General features: G+C 44.8%; 1 protein-coding gene across 1 annotated transcript; it reads left to right on the plus strand.

Moving 5' to 3' along the window:
* The first annotated feature begins 5,572 nt into the window (after nucleotides 1-5,572).
* CYP46A1 (cytochrome P450 family 46 subfamily A member 1) lies at nucleotides 5,573-20,925 on the plus strand. The gene is made up of 15 exons (XM_086892273.1): nucleotides 5,573-5,763; nucleotides 7,594-7,671; nucleotides 8,162-8,243; nucleotides 8,779-8,852; nucleotides 9,546-9,632; nucleotides 10,224-10,362; nucleotides 10,982-11,092; nucleotides 11,899-12,055; nucleotides 12,377-12,439; nucleotides 13,622-13,694; nucleotides 14,135-14,219; nucleotides 16,038-16,148; nucleotides 17,788-17,876; nucleotides 18,776-18,842; nucleotides 19,652-20,925. The coding sequence occupies exons 1-15, from the start codon at nucleotides 5,636-5,638 to the stop codon at nucleotides 19,811-19,813; spliced, it is 1,506 nt and encodes a 501-aa protein (XP_086748399.1). The 5' UTR covers nucleotides 5,573-5,635; the 3' UTR covers nucleotides 19,814-20,925.
* The last annotated feature ends 1,947 nt before the right edge of the window (nucleotides 20,926-22,872 follow it).

Genomic DNA, 22,872 nt, shown 5'->3' on the forward strand with positions numbered 1-22,872 from the left:
TGGTTTATTGCTTATATGCCTTGTCTCCTGATTCAACTCTGTGACTGAGACTGGAGCACCTACATTTTTCCTTACATATCTTTCCTAAAGTTAGCATAGCTGCATCACATAGAGGACCCAGCATATCTCTAAGGGAACAGTAAACTCAGCCTTTCCATTGTCTTTTTCTCTACCTCCAAGGAAGAGTAGCTCTGCCCAGAGCTCAGAATTCTTCACTTATGTCCTTGTGGTGCCCAGCATCCAGCCTGAGCACTGCCTCACTGTGTTGCATTCTGCAGTATAGGCATTATCTTCATTTGAACTTACCATGCTCTTTCCAAGAAGTCCAATAGATAAATCTTCCCAATATATCTGGGAATAATCTTTAGAGCTTGCTGCCCAAGCAATGGAGGGATATTGAAATAGGTAGGGTGTTGTATCAGAGGTTCTCACTCAAATGCTGGCAAAACCCTCCTGGGAGCTGAGCCCTGGCTGGAGCACTCCATGAGGATTTCCTCCATGTCAGGGGAATTTCTGCTCTGCCCAGGTCAGGCTGCAGGGCATGAACAGCACAAGGCACATGAATCACATTATTATGGGCAGAGGTGTGTAATAAAATTGTACTGAAGACATGACTCAAGTTCAGAAAACTCACTGTGGGCGACACTGGCACAGGGTGCAAAGATGAGCCTGGGGCCCCAGCTCCACATGCTGCCATCGTGTTTGTCTTGCCTTTATCTCCCCTATCAGCCTCTCACCAGTTAGGACTGGTTGTGTTGGACTTTATGATGGCCAAGGAAGAACGGCAGCTCTTGAATGCCTGCCCTGCCCCAGGGCTCAAATCCAGCAAAACACTCCCAGGGCTGTGCCCAGCTCAGCCTGCCTCTTCTTTCACGAGTTAGCATTGATAAACCTGCAGGGCTGCAGTCCGCAGCACAAATCCATCCCTCTGTAGGAGAGCTCAGCCTGACGCTGTTTGGGTGTGGTCAACATGGAAGTTCAGAAGCACAGAGGAGAAAAACAGTCACAACGTATCAATATCCAAGTCTGCTTTCCTCTAGGAAACATGCCAGCAGTTGTCTCTAAAGGTCAGCTTGGCATATGAGATACATTGGCCCCCTTAGATACTTTCAGACATAAACACATATTTTTCTATATGAAGAGATGTAAGCACCTTTTGATAAATACTAACTGTATTCCAAATTTAAGCTTTAAGAAAGCATAGGGGTTTTTTTCTTCCATAAACCAACAAAACATGGAACCCATTTGATGTGTGTTCATACCTTGTTGGGTCACACATAATTTTCCCAAGGTTCTTATGTCTGGGGCACAGGTGCAGATATAGACCTGCCTCTAGCAATGTTTCAACATTGTCAGAAAAGCAGCTATGATGGAAATGGCAATCATTCCTTTACAATAATGTGGTAAATAGGGATGCTATTTTTAACAAAACTAAACAAACAAAAAACAATCTGTAGTGTTCAGTCAGTTGTGCAAGTATCACATCAAGTATTTTGTTCCTCAGGGGCATTAATTGTTGATAATCACTAAACTCTTAGGTTGTTTATGTTATTACTAACGTCTTGCCGTTTACTTGTCCACTCTATGCTGGAAAATTTTATTGGCTGAGAATGATCAGGACTTCAGTATATAAGGGTTGGGGAACAACTGACTCTGGGTGAAAATCACTGTAAAGGTCTGTATGTGGTAATGCTGGATAAGTAACACCTCACCCACTGCAGATTTTGTTTTGACTCCTATATCCAGCATAATCTGTGGCTACAGGCCTCGTTTTAGATCAGCTAATTCATCACTATTAATTTGCTATGAGTGTTTTCCTGTCCACGTCTGCCGTGGTGAATTCTGAGTGACCAGCCCTGTGGCTATTCGTGTGCTGCTGAAGGCATTTCCCAGCATCAGAGCTGCCTATGCTCTGCCTTCTTGCTGTCCTCACAGCTTAAACAAAGCTGCACCTTCAGAGAGAGAACAGAATGTTCTCAAATCTAGATAGCCATGCAAAGCCAAGCAAAAGAGAGCAGGAGTTCGGACTAACCCTATGTATCACCAGCTTTTAAAAATCACCTAGGAACTTCACTGTTAACAGTTCCCAGTTCTCTGCTTCTCTGACCAGCTCCCAGACGTGTTCAGCTGCTCGCGTTTGCGAATGTGCATGTTGGCAGAATATCCACGCGGTGGCACTTCAGTCCCCAGCAGCAAGGGGACCCGCGGGGAAGCCCAGCCCAGCCCAGCCTTGCTCCTCCTCCCAGCCCAGCCTGTGGCTCCCGGGCAGATCATAAACACAAGAGTGTCTTGGGATCATGTCCTTCACTCAAGGGTATAGAAACACGTTAGAATACAAACAAAGGGTTGTATTAAAGTTTGTTGGGACACAAACAAAAGTTTGTTTTTTTTTTTTTTAATTGAAGTTCATCTTTAAAGCTTGAAAAAAAAAGATAATTTCTGCAACACACCCAGGTTGAATACTTAGGAGAGTTATCAGCTGATAATTATATTTGCTTGAGAAGCCTAATTTTTAGATCTTACCTGATTTACTCAGGGATTAGAACTGTATCACATAGCCCTTCTTTCCCATCAAAATGTATAAAATAATAAATATTTTATCACCTCCCAGCTAGCTGGTCACAAACAAGGTACAAGCAGGAATTTTTCCCAGGAATTATTCTGAGACTGATTCCAAATGAAAGAACAACTTACAGATAGTTACAGTCCATTCTTGAAGTATGCAGAAAAACAATTGATGAAACTCAGAAAATCAATGTTTCATCAGGAAGTTCACTGAATGTCTTTAGGAACATGGTTCCATCAGCAGGATTTAGTTTTTAAACTTTCTCTGGGTGATGTTATTCTTGCTCTCAGCTGTATCTTTCCTAGTCGTGGATACTCATACCATGATACCATCATATGCACTGCCTGACCAGTGGGAAGGAATGGTAGCTTTTTTCTGAAAAAGCACTTTTAAAACCACAGCCTTAACAGGAAAAATTCAATTCAATTAAGATAAATGAAAACAACTGTTAGATGATAACGATGGTCTTGGAGAATATGTACTGTAAACAGAGGGGAAAATAATTATTCATTGTAAGGCAATTGTTTTGAGCCAAAGAAGGAACTACCAGTTCAAGAAAAATCAGTGTTAACTTTGAAGGTAACAGAAAGCCTGATAAGAAAACCAAGGAAAACATGCAGATTGTTTCTTGCACATTCAGTTTCCACTTGGAAACTGAAGTGAGTTGGCTCTTAGAGGTGCCTGGCAGATGATTGATGCATTGGATAGACAAAAACAGGGGGTGCCATGAGCCACATTTTCCCCCTTCTTCTGCAGAGAGGCTTGACCATATGGGAGATGCTGAAGGAAGGGTGCAGGGAAAATGCACCCCATTGGAAATGGGATGAAAACTCCTGCAGTGTATCCTGTGGTCAGGATACAGGTCCTGCTGTCAAACAAAGCAGAAACCCAGATGTGAAAAATGCACATGATAAAATTCCAGGTAGCTTGGTATGCTACCTCCAGATGATTGAGCAAAGCTTGTGCAGAGAAAGGAGAATATAATGGGGCTGTCCTGTGAAAGTCTGATTGGCAGGTGCTGTGCTTGTTTTCCTTTGGGCATAGTGGGGCTGCAGGGATCCTGCTTTTGCTTCTCCTGCTGCACTCAGAGCTGTGGAAATGGTGGAGAGGAGTGTCAGACACCCTGCAAGTAAGGTAAGCAACCTTCAAAGGGATGGAGTGGGCACAGCCTGCTGCAGCATTGGTGGAGTGACCTAGCAAGGCTCTGAGAAGGAAGAAATAAAGGGAGGGTTTATTAGAGACTATGGAGATTGTTGCAGTGATTGAAAGACTGCTGGACTAAGGGCAGGATGGGAAGAAAGGAGGATACAGTAGATGGTTTGTACACTTTCTTGATTCTCTTGAGCAACTTGGAGTTTTGCTGTCCCTGTCAGAAATCTCTCGAGTGCAGAGGTCCTGCTGAGGCCACTGATGGTTCCTGGTGCCATTCTCCAATCACTTTCCCTGGGTCCTTGTGGGCCAACTTACTTACTTAGCTCCCACAACAGTTTGTTCCCATGAGTTCCCCCGTTTAAGAATTTGTTGTGAAAAATATATTCCTCTTTTACACTTGCTGCTGGATCATTTCAGTGGGTACCTCCTTGTTCTTAAATTACACGAAGTAATGAGTCAATTTGTCCCTATTTATCACCAAACCACTGGTGGTTTTCCTGACACCTGTCATAACCTCCCTCACTCATCCTTTTTCCAGCTTGAGGCTTAACCTGTTCTGACCTCTTCCAAGCTGGTAGGAAGAGTGAATGGGGTATTCCCACACAGTGGGTGTGCTCTGGGTTTATCCAGCTCTTTCTCTACCAGTACATTCAGACATCTTGTTTCACTCACTCCCCCATTTCTAATCACTGTCAATACTCTGCTTGCTCCTTTGATCTATACTGAGCATTAAGGTGAAATTCCTGAATAAGTACCACCACTAAATATATATAACTGGCTTGCATGTATATGGATATATATACACATATTTTATCTTCCCCCATGCTCTACTTTTCATTCACCAGAAATTCATTTCCACCATTTTATGGCTTGGTCTCTTGTGTCTTGCAGTCCTTATGCAATTGGTGTAAGTGAATATTAGATTGCTTGTTTTGAATAAAACTCTCACTCCTGTGTCTGGATGAGGAGGGAGCATGTTGTTTAATATGGTGCCCAAAACAGACTGCTCTAAAAACCTTCACCTACTGATTCCTACAGGCAAAAGTACATTTCCTTTGTCTCTTCTAATTTAATCAATTAAAAGTCAACAAAAAGTCTCTGCCTTTTTTTGTCCTGGGACACTTGGTTTGTCTAGGAGACTTCGGAGATGAGATTTATTTAAAACATCTTTGTAAACAAACAGAGGAAGGTGCAGCATCCTTCCTGACCTCCTCATGCACTTGTGCAAAGCATCATCTCCACACAGGAAAGCATATATCCGTACATACACACACACATACATGTATGTATCTGGAATGGAATCATAGAATGGTTTGGGTTGGAAGGGACCTTAGGGATCATCTTGTTCCATTTTCATCCCCTGCCATGGTCAGGGACACACCTTCCACTAGACTAGGTCGCTCAAAGCCCCATTCAACCTGGTCTTGAACACTTCCAGGGACAGGGCATCCATAACTCCTCTGGACAACCTGTTCCAGTGTCTCTATATCCTCACAGTAAAGAATTTATTCCTAATATCTAATCTAGATCTACGTTCTTTAAGTTCAAAGCCATTCCCCCTTGTCATATCACTACATGTCCTTGTAACAAATCCCTCTCCAGCTCTCTCGCAGCCCCTGCAATAGGATCTCCCCGGAGCCTTCTTATTCTCCGGGCTGAGCAGCTCTGACTGTCTCAGCCTGTCTTCAGAAGAAAACTTCTCCAGCCCGTTGAGAGTCTTCGTGTCCTCCTCTGTGCCGTATCGGTAGCCCTGCTCAGGGGCACAGGCCGTGTTGGGGCAGCCCGGCGCTCCGGGCAGGCCGCCGCCGCCGCCGGGCTCTTTAAGCGGGGCTGTCCCCGCCCGCAGCCGGGGATTCTCCCGGCCCGCCCCGGCCGCCCTTTGCTCGGTGCGGGGGGAGGCGCCGGCAGCCGGCGGGGATGGAGGTGCTGTGTGCGGCGGGGGGGCTCCTGCTGGCCCTGTCCCTCCTGGCCTTCGTCCTGTACTGCTGCTACGTGCAGTACATCCACGCCAAGTACGACCACATCCCCGGCGCCCCGCGGGAGAGGTAAGGGGCTGGCCGGGCAGGCGAGGCGGCGGCGGGCTGGCTCGGAGTCTCCGCAGAGCGCTCCCTGCCAGGCTGGAGTCATGAGGCAGCGCCAGAGCAGGAAATAAACCCTCCAGCCGGTGTCCACGGGCCGTGCCGGGCCCGGCGGGTGCGGCAGGCTGGGCACAGCGCTGCTGTGTGCCCGCGGCCCGGGAAGCGCTGCCATCGCTGGGGATGCCGCGGCCGGCTCAGCAGCACGGCCTGCCTGGCCGGGGCTGCGTGTCCTGACCTGCATCTCCCGGGTGGCCAAAGCGGCCCAAGGGGCGCTTTCGAGTCGCCCACCCGAGCCGGGCGTTGGCTCATGACCCTGGAGAGGGCCCTGACGGCAGCGCCAGCCGCGCAGGAGGGACCAGCACCGCCCTCCGCACCACACTGCTCCAGGAGGCACATTGACACTAACTCCACCAGGCACCTTCCGTGCTCTCCCTCATAAGCCAGGTGTTTAGTTTCTGCCAAAAATAAATAAAAATGTCGTAAGTGATAAGGGGAAGTGAGAAAGCTGCCAGCCGGGCAGTGGCAGCGCTGTCACAAGGAGTCACGGTTCCTGCAGGAGTGTGTGAACTTCCCTCTTCACCTGTGGGTGCACATGCCCTCCCTAACATGCCACGAAGAGACACCAGCACTCGTACACAGCCTTACAGGGACACCCCTCTCTCCTGCCCACCTTCAGCCTGCTTGTGTAATCAGGGTCAGATACCAGGACTAGAGAGAGGGTGATCTTGTCATAGCTGAACGTGCTGGTCCTTCGGTTCATTTTGAGCTGTGAAATAGCACGGTGGAGCGCTGGCACACCAGAGGAGCCATGAGTGGAACCTTGTTTCCTGTGCTGCAGATAGAGCGGTTTCCAGAGCTAACAAAGGAGTTGTGTTGTATTTGGAGCTTTCACATCTTTTTGGAATACAGTGACAAAGGAGTCAAACAAGTGGAGGATTAAAAGTTTCTGTACGTGTTGAGTAACTTTGTTGAGTTCTTGTTATTTTAAGTACCTCTCAGTTCCAACAGTAATAAAATAAGGCTCGGTTTTCCCCCATAGCTTATTTATACTGAAAAGGATGATAGCATGGACCTCTGTCTCTCAAACTGAAAACAGACCTTGAGCGCAGCTTGCTTCATTTAGAGACAAACTTGGACAAATCTTCCCTCAGATTTATGGAAAGCCAGTGGGAATTCATCACTCACAGCTGAAGGAAGGAATTGATCTCTAAGTTTTCAGTGCAGCTATTGTATTTGAAGAGTTAACATTTTTTATTAATTTCTTCAATTTCCGTACTAACCAGTAATTATCTTCCTCATTATTTGAAATGACATGGTTTTGGACATAAGGAGATGGTTCCTAATCTCCTTTAACAGAAATCCATTGACAGAAATGAAGTTACACTTACCAGGGATGAGCATGTATTAAAAAGTATTTAATGCAAGTGTCTCTTTCATGTACAGCAATGTAATAGCTGCAGTTAAGATTCAGTCAGCTAGGCAAAGAGCAAAGCAATTCATGGGGGCTCCCATCCAGACCCAAACATCTCCTATAATAGAGCATATGAAAAAGACCTCGTCCTTCATCTCTGTACTGGTCTGCCTTGGTTGCATGTGAGCACCAGCCTGTCTTTGGTCCCCAATTTACCAGCTTGATGAGAACTGGGCATTGGCACAGCTCAGGGTTATTTTCATCTTCCCTTATGAGGAAAACATAAGCAACACTCACTGGGCAACAAGGACTGCAAGTATGGAAGCAATCCATACATAACCCTATGTTGGCATCCTCATGACTCCTGTAACCTTCATATTCTGCAGCTTTTTATTTGGACACCTGCCAATCATATGGAGAATGGTGAGGAAAGGGGAGTTAACGCCAGATCTCTTCCTGCAGTGGTGAGTTGAGACACATCAATAACATTGAATAAGTTAGTCCTGTAGCACATATGGAGAAATCAAGGCACAAAGACCCTTACAGGATTACATCATTAGCATAATTGAGAAGGTTGGAAAAGGAGCTAGATAGACAGCATTGATCTTTCAGATCAGATTAGATATTAAAAAAACTTTCACTGAAGGAATGGTTAGCCATTGGAATAAGGATGGTGGTGGAGTAACTTCATGGAAATATTCAAGGGGTGTCTGGATGTGGCACATGATTGGAGATGATCACGGTGATGATGGCTTGACGGTTGGATCAGATGATCTTGAAGGTCTCTTCCAACCTTGATTATTCTGTCCTGCAATTCTCTTAATGGCTTTATTGGCTGGGGACTGCAGTAATTCCCACTGCAATGTGCTCTGGTCCTTTGGGGTTATTAGATCTGAGCTGTTACATGTTAGTTTGTACCATCATTCTCTGTTTTAAAATTTTCTTTTCTTACAGGGCAGAGAAATATGGACCTGTTGTACGAGTGAATGCCTTTCACAGAATCTCAGTATTGGTTGTGAGTCCAGAAGGAGTGAAGGTACTGACAAATAAAGCCAAATCAATAGTGGGGATCGGCCCATGCCTCCATAACAGGAGAGCTGTTGCCTGATGATCAGAGTAGCACAGAGCAGCCAATCTGTGCTTGGCTCAGGCTGGGTTAGGAGGATGAGGTGCTTTGCTCTCCAGGTTGTCCTGATTAATTTTTTCCTTGATCAGGTAATTTATTTTGTTACTTTTATTTAAACAGCACATAGAGCAAACATTTTCCATTTGTGAAAAGCAGGGTCTGTACAAGAGCTCAGTATCTCAAATGAATGGGGCACGAGAGACCAAATTTCTTTCTCTAAATCTTTGCAATTAAAACAGTGAGATTTCAAGTTATTGGGCAAAAAAGTGCTAGAGGCATGCAGAGCAAGCTAGCAGCACAGGAACTGGGGAATCAGGGCACACGAAATAATAAATCATCTACTCTTGCTGCAAAAGAAGGGAGTAAATGTGTGTGAGTGAAATTTTGTGTTTTGTCTGGGAAACAGATTGCACTCAGTATTCGCTGACCTGAGGTTTGATTTCAGGAGTTCTTGATGTCACCACAGCACCCAAAGGATCCAATGGTGTATGGTACTCTCTTCAGCCTATTTGGTGAGAGGTAGGCAAAAGCCATCTGAATCCATTGTGATCTGAAAATAAGTGCAAGATTAATAATAGCACAGGCATGACATTTTGACTCAGACCATTTACCTTAGTGTTGGGATTAATCTCTAATTCCAGACACATGTAAGCGGCATGTACCTATTAAACTGTATGTCAAGTCAAATGTCTTCACAGTCAGGGAGGAGGATATACTGGATTTTGTTTTCCCTTGATCATGTATCCTTTTTCCCCCTGGGAATGTCCAGTTAGTCTCAGAGCAGTCTGCTCAAGACCATCATCAAATTTCTCTGAGCATTTTTTTAGAGCAGTGATTTTAGAGCACTCCATAAGGCATGGCAATTTGCAACTTCTAAATACAATTCCCAGAAAAGGGAATTTTTCTTTGGTAGTCTGAAGCTTTAAAAAATACAATATTATTAAATATCCAGTTATTATACTAATTATTTGCATAACAACTGTAATGAACCAGCATCTTATTGGACTCAGCAGTCCACACCTACCTGGCGAAAAAAAATCTGTTGTTTGGTTGTTGTCCGCATTGATGCAATGGTTGCATGCTCAAAGGTGCTCCCTACACATGGGAAAAAGAAAAGAAAGTAGATGTGAAACTCTTACATTTGTGACTACACGGGATTCAGCAGGCTCCCTTGGATAAAACTGTTCCTTTCCTTGTTTTCCTGTGCACTAGGTTTTTAGGGAATGGCTTGGTAACTGTTTGCAACCATGAGCATTGGCGCAAGCAGCGGAGGATAATGGATTCAGCTTTCAGCCGAAGGTAAGGCAAGTATTTCTGGGATGATCTAGCTGTTACTTTTACTGTATTGTCATGCTTCTCCCTTTATTTGATATTTGGATGAAAAAGACTCCAACATTCAGTGCCAAAATCATATTTAACTTAGAATCTAGCACTCCATTTGCATGCTAATTATAATTTGACAAGACTTCCCATGGAGCAGTGGCACCCCTTTGAACTCAGCAATGGCAGAAATGTCTGAAGGTTGTATATTCTGGGGCAGGGTTATGGCTGCCTTATCCTGTTGGAAAAGATAAGGCATAGGGTTGGTCTGGTTTTCTTGTGCCCCTTGATGCAGTGTGTAGGATCCAAAGATAAAGTCCATGTGCCTTGTTGGGCACAGGCCACTGCCCTTTGCCATGACAGATACTAATTACATGGCAGGGCAGAGCAGGGCTGCTGTAAGAAGAATGTAGCTCATTTTCTATGTTTGCTTTTTAATGTATTAAGGCAAGTTAATTGTAAATTTTTAAAAAATTTTACAATTTTCCATGGAAAATAATGAAGGTTATTTTTTCTGAGCAAAGATATCCTCTCCAGAGCCCCCATTACTCATCTTTATTGATTGTTCAGCTACCTGATTGGTCTGATGGAAACTTTTAATGAAAAAGCAGAGGAGCTGGTGGAGAAGCTAGAGGAAAAGGCAGATGGAAAAACAGAGTTTAGCATGCTGTCGATGATGAGCCGGGTGACCATGGATATCATTGGAAAGGTACCCACTGTCCATTTCTTGTTTCCTCTGCAGCTGGCAGGAAGTGATGGAAATAATGGCAGCCAGCAGCAGGATGGGATCAGGAGCTGGAGGCAGGGACAAAGACCTTTACCCAGCAGTGCCAGAAGTCCTGCAGGACTAATTGTGTCACTTCCATTCAGGCTGAGCCATGGGAAAGGGCAGTTAGGGAAGGGTCTGTAAAGTCTAGGTGTGGCCTACAGGATGGGGACCTTTGGAAGAGTCCTTTCAGCCTCATACCTCCCACCCCTCCATGCCAAAAGGGACACACCAGGGCTCTTTCATGGTTGGAGGTTGTATTGTTGCCATGGCATGTCTGCATGAAGTCTGCCTTATGCTGCCTTTCCCCTTTCTATGCAAACCAGTTTGGGAGGAATGGAGAGTAGTAGAAAAATATTAATTTACTGGTTTAGGGCAAATTTTGGGAGGAAACCTCCCAAATAAGGAGAAAACATAATGTCAATATTGCCCTCCCCTCACAGCCTCCTGCAAGGCAGGGTCTAGCCTGAGATATTTTTAGGGGAAAAGGTGACGCTGTGAGGCTCTCCTGCTCTTTCACCCCCACCCCAACAAGTTGCCTTTTTTCTCTCCTGCTTCTCAGGTAGCCTTTGGCTTGGAATTAAATGCACTGAGTGATGACCAGACAGCTCTACCCAGTGCTGTGACTAAGATTATGGAGGGACTGAACAAGGCACGCGTCCCCTTCATAAGGGTCTGTACTCTCCTCACTTTGGTCCTCTCTCCTCACATTCAGCTGCTCCTGCTTGAGTTCATGCAGCTGTGCAAGGTCCATTTATGTCAGGAAAGATGTCTGTAGATCTTTCCCTCCAATGTGCATCAAGATAAAACTCATTAGTGCTTTAAAAAACTCTCAAAATTAACATTGATATTAATAATAACATTAATATTTAATGCATTTTTTTTCTTTTGTTCCCCCCTGCATGTGTCTCCTTCTGATATGGTTTTATGCTCTCATAGCCATTAAAAATTGAGATTTTTGCCATTTGTCCAAGAAGGATTGCAGCCTTCAGTCAGGGTGGAAGAAATTTGAGCATTCTTGCTGTGAAAAAATTACATTTTCAACTCAAATTCGTCTACCAAATTAATCTACTAGGAAATGATGAATGTAATATGAAATATTTAAGTAAAGAATTATTCCAGTGTCTCATCAAAGCCATAGTTCAGACTTTAAGAACTCCTGTTTTCTTTTTTGAGACCAGGGGTGCGATTCTGCATTGCATGCTGCAGTTTCTTTCCATGGAGAGGTGATGAATTTTGCTCACAGTACCCAAAACCTCACCTCTGATGAGACACGACATCAGCATGCACAGATTGAAATGTTTCTTATTTCAGCCCAAACCCTTCATCCTGCAGGCATTCAGTTTGTTGCATGGAGAGTAAATGTTTTTGTGACAAGTGACATTTAGTGGAAAACAAGGTGCTCCCTTGTAAAATAACACTGGCATTTTCTTTTTATCAGCAAAAGGAATAAAATGACAAAAGAAACTCTGTATTCAGTTCATGCCAGGGCATCAGAAGCTGGTAAAGGAGGCCAGGGAGAGTGTGAGGCTGTTGAGACGTGTGGGGAAGGAGTGCATTGACCTGAGGAGAGAAGCCATCAAGAATGGGAAAGAAGCCACAGTGGATATTCTTACACAGATACTGAAAGGAGATGGTAAGAGACACCTTGCTGTTTGAGTGAATTTCTCTGTGGTATGTTTTGCTGTGAAATTCAGGGAGGACTGTTTTGGGGATCTGAACTTGGATCTTCCTTTAAAGTTGTTTTCACACTGAAGATAGTGAGAGTTGCTTTAAAAATTCCCTGTTTCTTTGTGTTGGATCAAATATTGGTCACAAGTCACCACTGAAATTCTCACTCAGCATCCTCTCTCGATGCCACCTCAGCCAATATGTGCCAAACAGGCAGAGCATTCTGGCTGGTCCAACTGAGGCACTGGGGCATTTTCTAATCCTGTTTGTTTTTCTGTCTTGACAGCTCTGGAGGAAACTAGAGATGATGAAAACATTCTGGATAACTTTATCACTTTCTTTGTTGCAGGTTGGTAGCTATTTTAATGCTTGGATATGTCATGTGAGAAGCTGTACTCATTTTTGAGATGTCTACAAGGTCATGATTAACATCCTTGTTAATCATAATTAACATCATTAACATCATCACTCGGTGTGACGCTGCTGCAACCAGGAGTCTCTTGGTTGAAAGACAGCAGTATTACACTGGCATAGGACCAGCTGGGTGAGGTCTGAAGAGAACTCTTCATTTTCTCACAGGCAAATGATATATTGCCTTCTTTCAGTGATATCAACACAGCAAATAGTGCCAGGCTGATGTTTTCCAGCCACTGGCTTCCCACTCTGTTTTCTAGCCTCTGTCTTTCCACTGCCCACTGGGGTGCAAGGCTGTTCCTTATGGGGTTCTGCACCTTCCACCCAGATCCCACTAAACCCCACCAAAACCATCTTTTACATATTCAATGTGTCTTTGCATCGCCTCACCCACACAATTAAATGCCATTCTTGCTTACGTAGGAGAAGACACTGTCAAGCCAGTCAGAAAATGTATGGGCTGAGTAATTATATGTGCAGATCAAGAGGATTTAGGTTCATAAGAAGGTGAGGTCAAAATGCTGTTCTTTGGCAAGAAAGATGTTATTGCAGTAGACATCTTTGCAGAAGTCTGTTTTCTGTAATGCTTTAAAATGGTACATATGTCCATGAAAAAAAGGGAAAAGTGTCCACATCAGAGTCACAAAGTGGGTAAGGTTGGAAGGGTCTTCTGGTCCAACCTCTTTGCTCAAGCAGGGTCATCCTAACACGTAAAGCAGACCTTCCAAAGAAAGATGGTAAGAAGCTCTGTTTTCCCTCAAAACCAGTAAATCCTTCTTTTTTGGCAGAACTGTGTGTCCCATGACAAGGCAAACCTGGACCTCACTGGTCCTCCTGTCAGGGAGCTCATGGCCAGTAGGTGCTGATACAACCACTGCAGCTTTGACTTGGGCAATATGGGTGATATCTTCGCAAGCTGTGTCCTTTTCTTGTCATTGTTGAAAGCTCAATATGTAGACTTCACATACCTTTTATTATTTCCTTTATTTTCTATCATATTTGAAATAGAACATTTGGGGCTTGATGTTTAAAGCTTCATCATATCACCCTAGTAGACCATCTTTGTATCATGGTGTTATTTCATACTAACTTTTAAACTGGTTTTTGTTATCAATAGGTCATGAAACAAGTGCCAATCAGATGACATTTACAGTAATGGCACTGGGTCAGCATCCTGAAATACTGGAAAGGTACGTGTGCTCCAATTTGCAGACCCAGCTTGATGTTAATTTCAAGATGAACTTAATTGTAAGGGTTATTAAAATATTAAGATCAGTTCCAAATAAATTCTAGTCTCCTTCCAAAATAAGCAGTTTCTTAGTACCAATACATCCAAAATGTCAAAAAAATTAAAAACCTTAAGATGGATTATTTCAGTTTCACCTAGGTGATTTTTTTTCAAAGCCTTTATACATACAGGTCCCAAATCCCACTGGATTCAGCTGCCCTATATGGACATTGCCTCATCCTGATGTGAGGTACAAGTTCTGGATGGGAATTGGTTGGCATTTTGCCTGAGGATGGTGTGTTTAAGTCCAGCTGAGTGTCTGGAAAGTAAAATAATGTAATTTGTCAACTTGCCTATCAAGAAACCGGCATCTGCAGCTAACAAGTTTTAATTGAACTGCAGGGCTCAGGCTGAAGTGGATGAGGTTCTTGGTGCCAAGAAAGATGTTGACTATGAGGATCTTGGCAAGCTCACCTACTTATCACAGGTACTGTAGGAGTGAGGTAAGATACCAGGCAGAGCTGCTTGGTAGCACCTCTGACATGTGATGGAGGAGCCCCACACTTATAAAATTTTAAAAATTATGCTAGTATTTTGTCATGATAGTATTTGTCCTCAGAGAGTCAGCAAGCAAGTAGCCCAACACATTTTCAGCAGTCCAGCCTTATTGGGAAAGATGCTCCTCAAATTTACAGATTCCTTCACTGCTTTCCTTAATTATTACCAGTCTGGGAGCTACAGCAGAGTTGCATAATCCCCATCTGTTTAAGGTGAAACAATAGGTATAATTTTAAGAAAGGTGTGCAACTTTGAGCCCAATCTGTGTGTGAATCCCACACACTGTCTTAATTCACTGCTCTATTTTTGTTTGATTGTTGTTAAAGCATTTCCAGCTATGATCTCACCATATGCGATAAAGTGGAATTTGAGGATAGCCAAAAATAATGGCTGGATTTTCTAATGTCAGTTTTTCATTATTCAGCATTGAAACCCTCTTCAGTCACTCAGGGGTGGTGGGGGGAAGAGTTTGGTCCTAAAAGAGGTCTTGTGTATGGAAATACTGGTTGGTAATTAACTACAAAGCCAGGGTTGGCTATTAGCCAATGTTTGTGTTACATTTCCTTTTTTCACAAGATAGGGGACACCGGTAGCCCTCAGGAGAGGGTGAATCATAGTCCTGGCAGCTGTTCTGCATAAATTACCCCATGATTTTAGTAGTCTGCCATGATCCTTTTTGTTTAAAACTACCCTGCTGAGGTGAGCAACAGTGTTTTACCATTTGCCATATCCTATCCCACAAATTACTGTGCTTTGATAGCAGATAGATTTCACAGGTCTATTTCTCATAAGAAAAAGACAACCCTATGTGATTGCAGACATCAGCAGGCTTCCTAGGCTTCTCCAAACACCATTACAATTATACCACTCCAATTAGGATGAGGTATCTAAGCCTTTCAGTTTTAAGACAGATCACATGAGAGCTTCTCAAAGCAGACCATTTATTTAAGAGCACAAGTTTGGATCTGTACAACCAAACTTAGTCACCCTTGGTCAGAGCCAGTCCATCACTGGAGTATCAGAGACTATGGGACTCCTCTCCTGTTGTTCAGGCAATTCTGAATCCTTTTGTCCAGGTTTCTTTTTCATTAGTCCACTTGTGCATGCACTCTTTTAATTGCATTTTCAGTGCAACACTCATGTTCACTGTTAATTAGGTTTCCCTTTGATGAAATAAGCCATTCTTACAGCTCACTGACACCCAAAGAAATGGTCTTATTCCATTTTTTTCTCAACATTCCCATTAATTTTCCTTTGCCAGGTTGTTTTTGTCTTTTTGGGGCTCTGACCTGGCTCAGTTCCTCAAGCAGCAGAAGCAGGACAAAGGGAGGAGCTGAGAGTGGGAAGGAGGTAGGAGCAATCACCCACCCTTATGGCAGCCAGTGCCCAGAACAGCTCATTAGGGGCAGGAGACTTCACTCTTAGACATTCCCTTTGAGTTTGCTTCCTAATGTTTTTTGCTCAGTTGTTCATCTGGCTTGAGGTGTTAGATCTGTTCCAAGATCTCTTCTGGGTTTTGTGGCTTTTTCTCTGTATTTGACCAGCTGTAAGAAAGAGCCAGGCCTGAAGGAGCTGACTTAGCTATATATTTTGCTTGCAGGAGTCCAAGGCAGATAGACCAGCATCCATTTCAAAAGTCAAAATCTCCCATTTAGCTAAAGTGAAAGGCCATAGGGAGGTAATTAATTTTATTTCTGCTTCCTACAGTGTATGAGCTAACTGACTCTTGTGCTTTTTGCTGACACAGGTTTTGAAGGAGTCGCTGCGGCTGTACCCGCCCGTCTCAGGGACGCTCCGCAGGCTGGAGAAGGAGCAGGTCATCAATGGCATCAGAATTCCTGCAAACACCACAGTCTTTGTGAGTCCCATCCACCATCAGCAGCTTTTAGGTGCCCCAGCTAATCCAAATTAGGGTAGGAAGGAGGATCCTGGTAACTATAGGCCAGTCAGCCTGACCCCAGTACCCAGTAAGGTCATGGAGCAGTTTATACTGAGTGTCATCATGCAGCACGTACAGGATGGCCAGGAGATCAGACCCAGCCAGCATGGGTTTAGGAGGGGTAGCTCATGTCTGACCAATCTGGTCTCCTTTTATGACCAGGTGACCCGCCTGGTGGGTGCAGGAAAGTCTGTTGATGTGTCTGTTTGGACTTCAGCAAGGCCTTTGACACTGTCTCCCACAGCACACTCCTGGAGAAGCTGGCAGCCCATGGCTTGGACAGGAGCACTCTGTGCTGGGTTAGGAACTGTCTGGATAGCCAGAGAGTGGTGGTGAATGGTGCTGCATCCAGCTGGGGGCCAGTCACCAGTGGTGTCCCTCAGGGGTCTGTGCTGGGGCCAGTCCTGTTCAATGTTTGTATTGATGACATGGATGAGGGTATTGAGTCCTTCATCGGTAAATTTGCAGATGACACTAAGCTGGGAGCATGTGTTGATCTGTTGGAAGGGAGGAGGAAGAGAGAAGAAGGAAGAGAGACCTGGAATTGTTGGATGGATGGGCAGAGTCCAATGGGATGAAGTTTAATAGATCCAGATGTCGAGTCCTGTATTTTATCCACAATAACCCCCTGCAGTGCTATAGGCTGGGGATGGTGTGGCTGGACAGTGCCCAGGCAGAAAGGGACCTGGGGGTACTGGTGACAGCTGGCTGGGCATGAGCCAGCAGTGTGCCCTGGGGGCCAGGAAGGCCAACAGCATCCTGGCCTGGATCAGGAATGGTGTGGCCAGCAGGAGCAGGGAGGTCATTCTTCCCCTGTACTCAGCACTGGTGAGGCCACACCAGGAGAGCTGTGTCCAGTTCTGGGCCCTCAGTTTAGGAAGGACCTTGAGAAGCTTGAGCAGGTCCAGAGAGGGCAACAAGGCTGGTGTGGGACTTGGAACACAAGGCCTGTGAGGAATGGCTGAGGGAGCTGGGGTTGTTTAGCCTGGAGAGAAGGAGACTCAGGTGACCTTATGACTCTCTACAACTCCCTGAAAGGTGTTTGCAGTCAGGTGGGGTTGGTCTCTTTCTCCAGGGAGCAGCTCACAGAATGAGAGGACACCATCTCAAGCTGTGCAAAGGGAAATATAGGTTGGATATTAGGAAAAAGTTTTTTAGGAAAGAGTGATAAAGTACTGGAATGGTCTGCCTAGGGAGGTGGTGGAGTCACCATCCCTGGATGTGCTTAAAAAAAGACTGGATGTGGCTATATCAGTGCCATTATACAGTTTTTGGTGTTAGGGCATGGGTTGGACTCGATGATCTTGGATGTCTCTTCCAACCTAGTCATTCTGTGAATTCTGTTGAAATGTAACAGACCTGTGGATGAGAAGGCCAAAATCTTTCCTGGGCATATTTGTACTGGCTTCTCTAAAATTTTGACTAAAACTGGGGTATGAATTAATACTGTCAGTTGGGACTGGGGAGTGGAAGGCATTTATGGTTTTATACCTCTGACAGCAAAGAGGCATTTTCAGTGTGTTGCTCCTAACTAACAAAATAAACTCTTTCTTGCCAGCTCAACACTTATGTAATGGGAAGGATGGAAAAGTTTTTCAAGGATCCACTTACTTTTGATCCAGATCGATTCAGCAAAGATGCACCTAAGTGAGCTTCTTTTTACTCTCATGTTATTAAATATGTATTAAAAAACCATTACAGGAAAAGATTTCAAGGAAAGGAAAAGTAGAATAAAACTATTTTTTTGTTCCAGTATGAGTAACACTAAATCATCCAAATGTAAATAGAGAGAAATAATGCACAGCTTTTGTTCAAGAGTTTTTTTAGACCACATGTTACCTTACAAAGAAAATATTAATATTATTATTATTAAATGTTTATATTGAGGTCAAAGCTTTGGGCCCAAACCAGGTTGAGTATTTGCCTTAGTACAATGCAAGTATTTAATGTGTGACAGCCCTGGTCCCAGGGTGCTTGAAATGTCCCCATATTAGAGAGGGGAGAAGGGGGTGAGGGAGAGAAGATGCTGCACATGGGCAGGCAGCCCAAGTCTAGTCAGTGTTCAGGAGAGCAATAGAAGGGACCAGTGAGTGACTAAACAGATGCAGAAATCAGCACCAGCTACTTCATGAGTCAGGAGTTTTCCTTCAGCCTAGAGTTAGTCTGGCCTCCTAAACCAAACACCCCCCCACTCACATGGTTCAGAGCCGCCCAAAGGAGCAATAATTGAGTGGATTGTGACATCCTCATGACAAGCTGAAGAGCAGTTAGAGGGTGCTTGACATTCAGTTTTGAAATAAGGCTGGCATGCATCAAAACAGCTCTGGCAGCTGAGCCATACAGTAAGGAGAGATGAGAAGGAATCATGCTGCTGGGCTATATTGCTGCTCTGAAGCAAAAAAAGAGTTAAGAGTTGGAGACTGCTTTAACAAGTCTGATAGACAAGGGGATATTTAGACCATTTCCTTGCTGCTGTGATGAAATATTTGCTTGTTTCATTACAACCAAGTTGTCAGAGTGACAGTTTTGATCATTTTTCTTTGCAGGCCATATTACTGCTATTTTCCATTCTCTCTGGGACCCCGATCCTGCATCGGGCAGGTGTTTGCACAGGTGAGTGGAGGCCTGGAAAAACACTTTGTTAGCAAGCACTGGGCCAGCTCAGGGTATGCTGACCATAGGTGGTGGTGAGCTAGAGGCCACCCTGATGCCCTGTGCACTGACCCTCTTCTCCTCAGAGGGAAGATCTTCCCCCATGCCCATGACAGGCATGTCTCTCAAATGCTATCACAAGAGCAGACATCCATGTAGCCAAGGTATCTGCAGGGAGGAGCAGCAGGCTGCACTCCCTCCCAACTGCCCTGGCTCAGCCTGCTTGAACCCAAACCCCTTAATGGAATCACAGTCAACATTCCTTTGCCTGCCAAAGTCAAGCACGCAGGAGATGTGCAAGGGGGTCTTGGGGATCATCCTGTGGCTGCCACTGACAGGATCAAGGCAAGGAAAACATAAGCTGGAGGAGGACACAAGCCAGAACTGGCACAGAGGAGGTGAGGAGGGGGCTTCATGGACAGGAGGAACAATTTAATAAGTTTGGGCATGGCAGAGAGCATTTCAGGATAGCCAGAGGCCAGTGCTTTGGGTCTGTACTGCGACCTCACCTAAGCACCAGTGCTCAGAGTGCTTTAGTTTTACACTCTGACTTCCAAAATGGGTTTAACACATAACCAGAAAGATCTTAGTGCCTGTCATTGTCTTCAAATCCAGGAAGTCACAGGTTTCCTGCCCAAACTCAACCGACTACATTTAAAGAGTAATATTTAACTTCTAAATCTCTGTATTGACAAGGCAGTATAAGATAGCAGACTGACTTTAAGCAGCTGTATTTGCTGTCACTGACAGTTTGCTTTTCTTCCTAACAGATGGAGGTAAAAGTGGTGATGGCAAAGCTGCTGCAGAGGTTTGAAATCCAGCTGGTGCCAGGACAGAGTTTTAAACTCTTGGAGGCTGGAACCTTAAGGCCACTAGATGGAGTAATATGTAAATTAAAGCCAAGGAGCTCTGCAAGAGGCTGCCAGGCATGACTGCTCAGGGAGGGGAGCATGGCATGCTACTGGTAGTGTGTCTTCTGATTTTGAAGATCTTGACACTAATCAAAGGTTAGATTTTGCAGACCCCTTTAGAGGATTACTAGACTGATATTATTTCTAACCTTCCTCATCATTTACTGAAGAAAACCTTACGAGAGTCTCTCTACTGAGCATCTTCAATCTGGAAGTGTATGTGGAATTTCCAAGTTTGCTCTTTTGCTGGGGGGCTATTTGATTCTGACCAGACTTTGAAAAAAACATCCTCTCACTGGAGTATCCCTGGAGTGCCACACAAACCTACACTCCAGCCCCAGCTCATTGTTTCCACTAAGCTTATATATAACACAACATGGCCTAAGGAAGCCCTTCTTTGGGGAGTTTCTTACACAATGAAATCAGAAAAGAGTAGAGCATAAATTTGGGCTGAATTTAGGAAGAGATGTTTGGAGATAGTCTGTCAGCCAAAGCAATTTTTCTATCCCTGCTCCAAATGTGAATAACAGTTGATAGGAACAATGAGAAAAAAAAAAATAATGCAAAAAATCAGAGTCCAAGACCTACTTTCTCCTGTTGCTACTGCCCGATTTTTATTCAGTCTCTTCTACTTTTGATATTATGCAAAGTGTAGATTCCCAGTCCACACTGTAGAAAGGGACTCTCCTGCTTCCTCCTACCCCTCCACACAGCCTGTGCTTGTTCTTCTGAGACACTCTTCTTTGTAGGGAAAGATTTGCTGCATTTATTTTAACCTCGATCATTTTCCTCATCTTGTTTGCCACAAATACACTAACACTTAGACCTGATGGTCTAGTAAGTACAGGAGGGCTGGAAATAAGTGCCTGAATGAAATGCTGCTTAAAATGGTGTTGCACTGAAGAAATGTGTCTGCAATTTGAGCCAGAGAAAGGAGAAGGAAGGTCCTGCAACCCCTGTCCTTCTGCAGATGTGCCTGAATAGCTCACTGCGTGTAGCTTGCAGCCAGACTCTGCTAGGGAGAAAAAACTATCATTTAAAATGCTGCCTTCCAGAAATATTTAGATATCTAATAGGAGTTTGGGCCTCCTCTATCATGAAATACAGAGAATTAAAGGCATTTGACACTGCCACTTTTGTTTCTTATTTTTCTGAATTAAAAGGGCAAGAGCACAGTCTATACACTGTCAAGTTCCTGTGGTGGTTTCCATACCAAGAAAGTAACATTTCAGAGCTTTCCCTGACTTTGTTCCTGTTGTGCACCATCTCCCTCAGTGCAGCAGTGGGACAGCAGGCCCAGATGCTGCTGTTGATAGTACAATCAACACCTCACAGTGCAGTAATATGACTTGCACCTGGGGTACCAATACCTGTACTGCAAAGGAAGGGTTAGTCCATCTATCAGTAGACTAGCTCTTCAAGACCTTGTGCTGGAAACCTGATTATATTGTCCTAGACATTAATGAAATCTCAGTGGGAAGACTGAGGACTCTTCAGCTGGACATGTGTTCCCAGGAGCTGATGCAACAGGGAGCAGGATGTTCCATGCCAGTCAGGCTGGATGTGCTGGTGGCATAACAAATGGCTGAATCCTGAGAATATGTCAAAGGCAGGGCAGCATCTCAGTGCTGTGGGGAGTTGGGGGGAAGCTGTGACAGGAGTGGCATATGCTGTGAACAGCACACAGACAGCTTGACAGACACTGGCAAATTGTGCTGTGGAAATGTGATGTGTCACCACACCAGGGCTCTGCTCAGGGCTACCAATGAGTGAGTTGAGATTCATTAGTTACACAAACACCTAACTGCCTTCTGCCACCTCTGCAATGAGGTCAGGCACCTCCAAGCAGGGCTCAAGGAAGGTGTCAGCATGTCAAAATCCTGCAGTGAGTTCTGTCAGCCCTCATGTGCCCAAGACCAGAGCTTCCTGACTGCTTTATGTTTACCCTTCTCAGAGGATACTCCACCTGCTCTCTCTGCAAGCCCAAATGCCATCCAGCTCTTCAGGGACCACTGGCCCAGGCCTTAGTCTTTTTCCTGCATCCCAGAGTATCTCCTATCAAGCTGATTGCCTCCCAGCAGATGGCAAGCACTCACTGCTGATGCACCCAACAGCAGCATCACTCCTCAGCCTTCACAGCTCCTCTCTTAAGTCAGGCTGCCTTTGTACTGGAGGAGATGGTGGCCTGTGGAGCCACACAAATGCCCTGCAGCATTATCATGGTTTCATCCTGTACCTCTAGCCAGGAGGTGATCCCTTGTCTGACAAAAAAAAATAAAAATAAAAAAATAACAACAAAAAAAAATCACAAACAAAACAAATAAACAAATGAACAAAAAATACCACAACCTCTCCCCCAAAAAAACCCATAGAGCAGATCCAGGAAAGCTGGTTCATAGTGCCCTATATGTGATCTGGGTGCTGGCATCAGCTTTGCCAAACCCTGTTGAGAAACCTCAGACCAGAAGTGCCTAGGGAGACACAGCTGTGCCTGCCATGGGCTATAAAAACACCTGGGAGCTGCAGCTGTCTTGGACACCACAGAAAAAGACAGTTTTTCTTCCTTATTGGGAAGAGAAACATATTATTTCAGTTCTAGTGCAATCATTATTGCACCAAGCTCTCAGCTAGGCTTCCTGGCTGGTATGGGAAAGAAGAGCAAAGTCTGTGTCCCTAGTTCACGTGTTTGTAGGAAGGTATCATACCTGCATCTTTCTTATCCTTTTCCTGGCTCTTGGGCAATACAAAGAGAAATCTGGAAATGGCTGGTGGGGTGATTTTTTCCTAGGTGCTATGCAGGCATGGCCACACACAGGCCAGTGCTGCGTGTCTGGAGGTTGCATGCAAGAAGGTTTCCCAGCTGACATGGAAGTGCAAAGCCAGGCTGCTCAGGATGGCTCCTGGCCCTGCACTCCGCAGGTCAGTGCCTGCCCTCCAGCAGCTCCTCTGGCTTTCATCCTGCCCCAGATGTGCACACTTGCAGCTGGACAGGAACTGTCTGGAGACAGACAGAAGCTCAGCTGGCAGGAGTCCAGGTAAGTGCTGCCCTCAAAGGCCAGGGCACCAGTGATGACACGTAT

The sequence above is a fragment of the Cyanistes caeruleus genome, chromosome 6, assembly GCF_971803275.1.
Source record: "Cyanistes caeruleus chromosome 6, bCyaCae1.hap1.1, whole genome shotgun sequence".
Lineage (NCBI taxonomy): Eukaryota > Metazoa > Chordata > Aves > Passeriformes > Paridae > Cyanistes > Cyanistes caeruleus.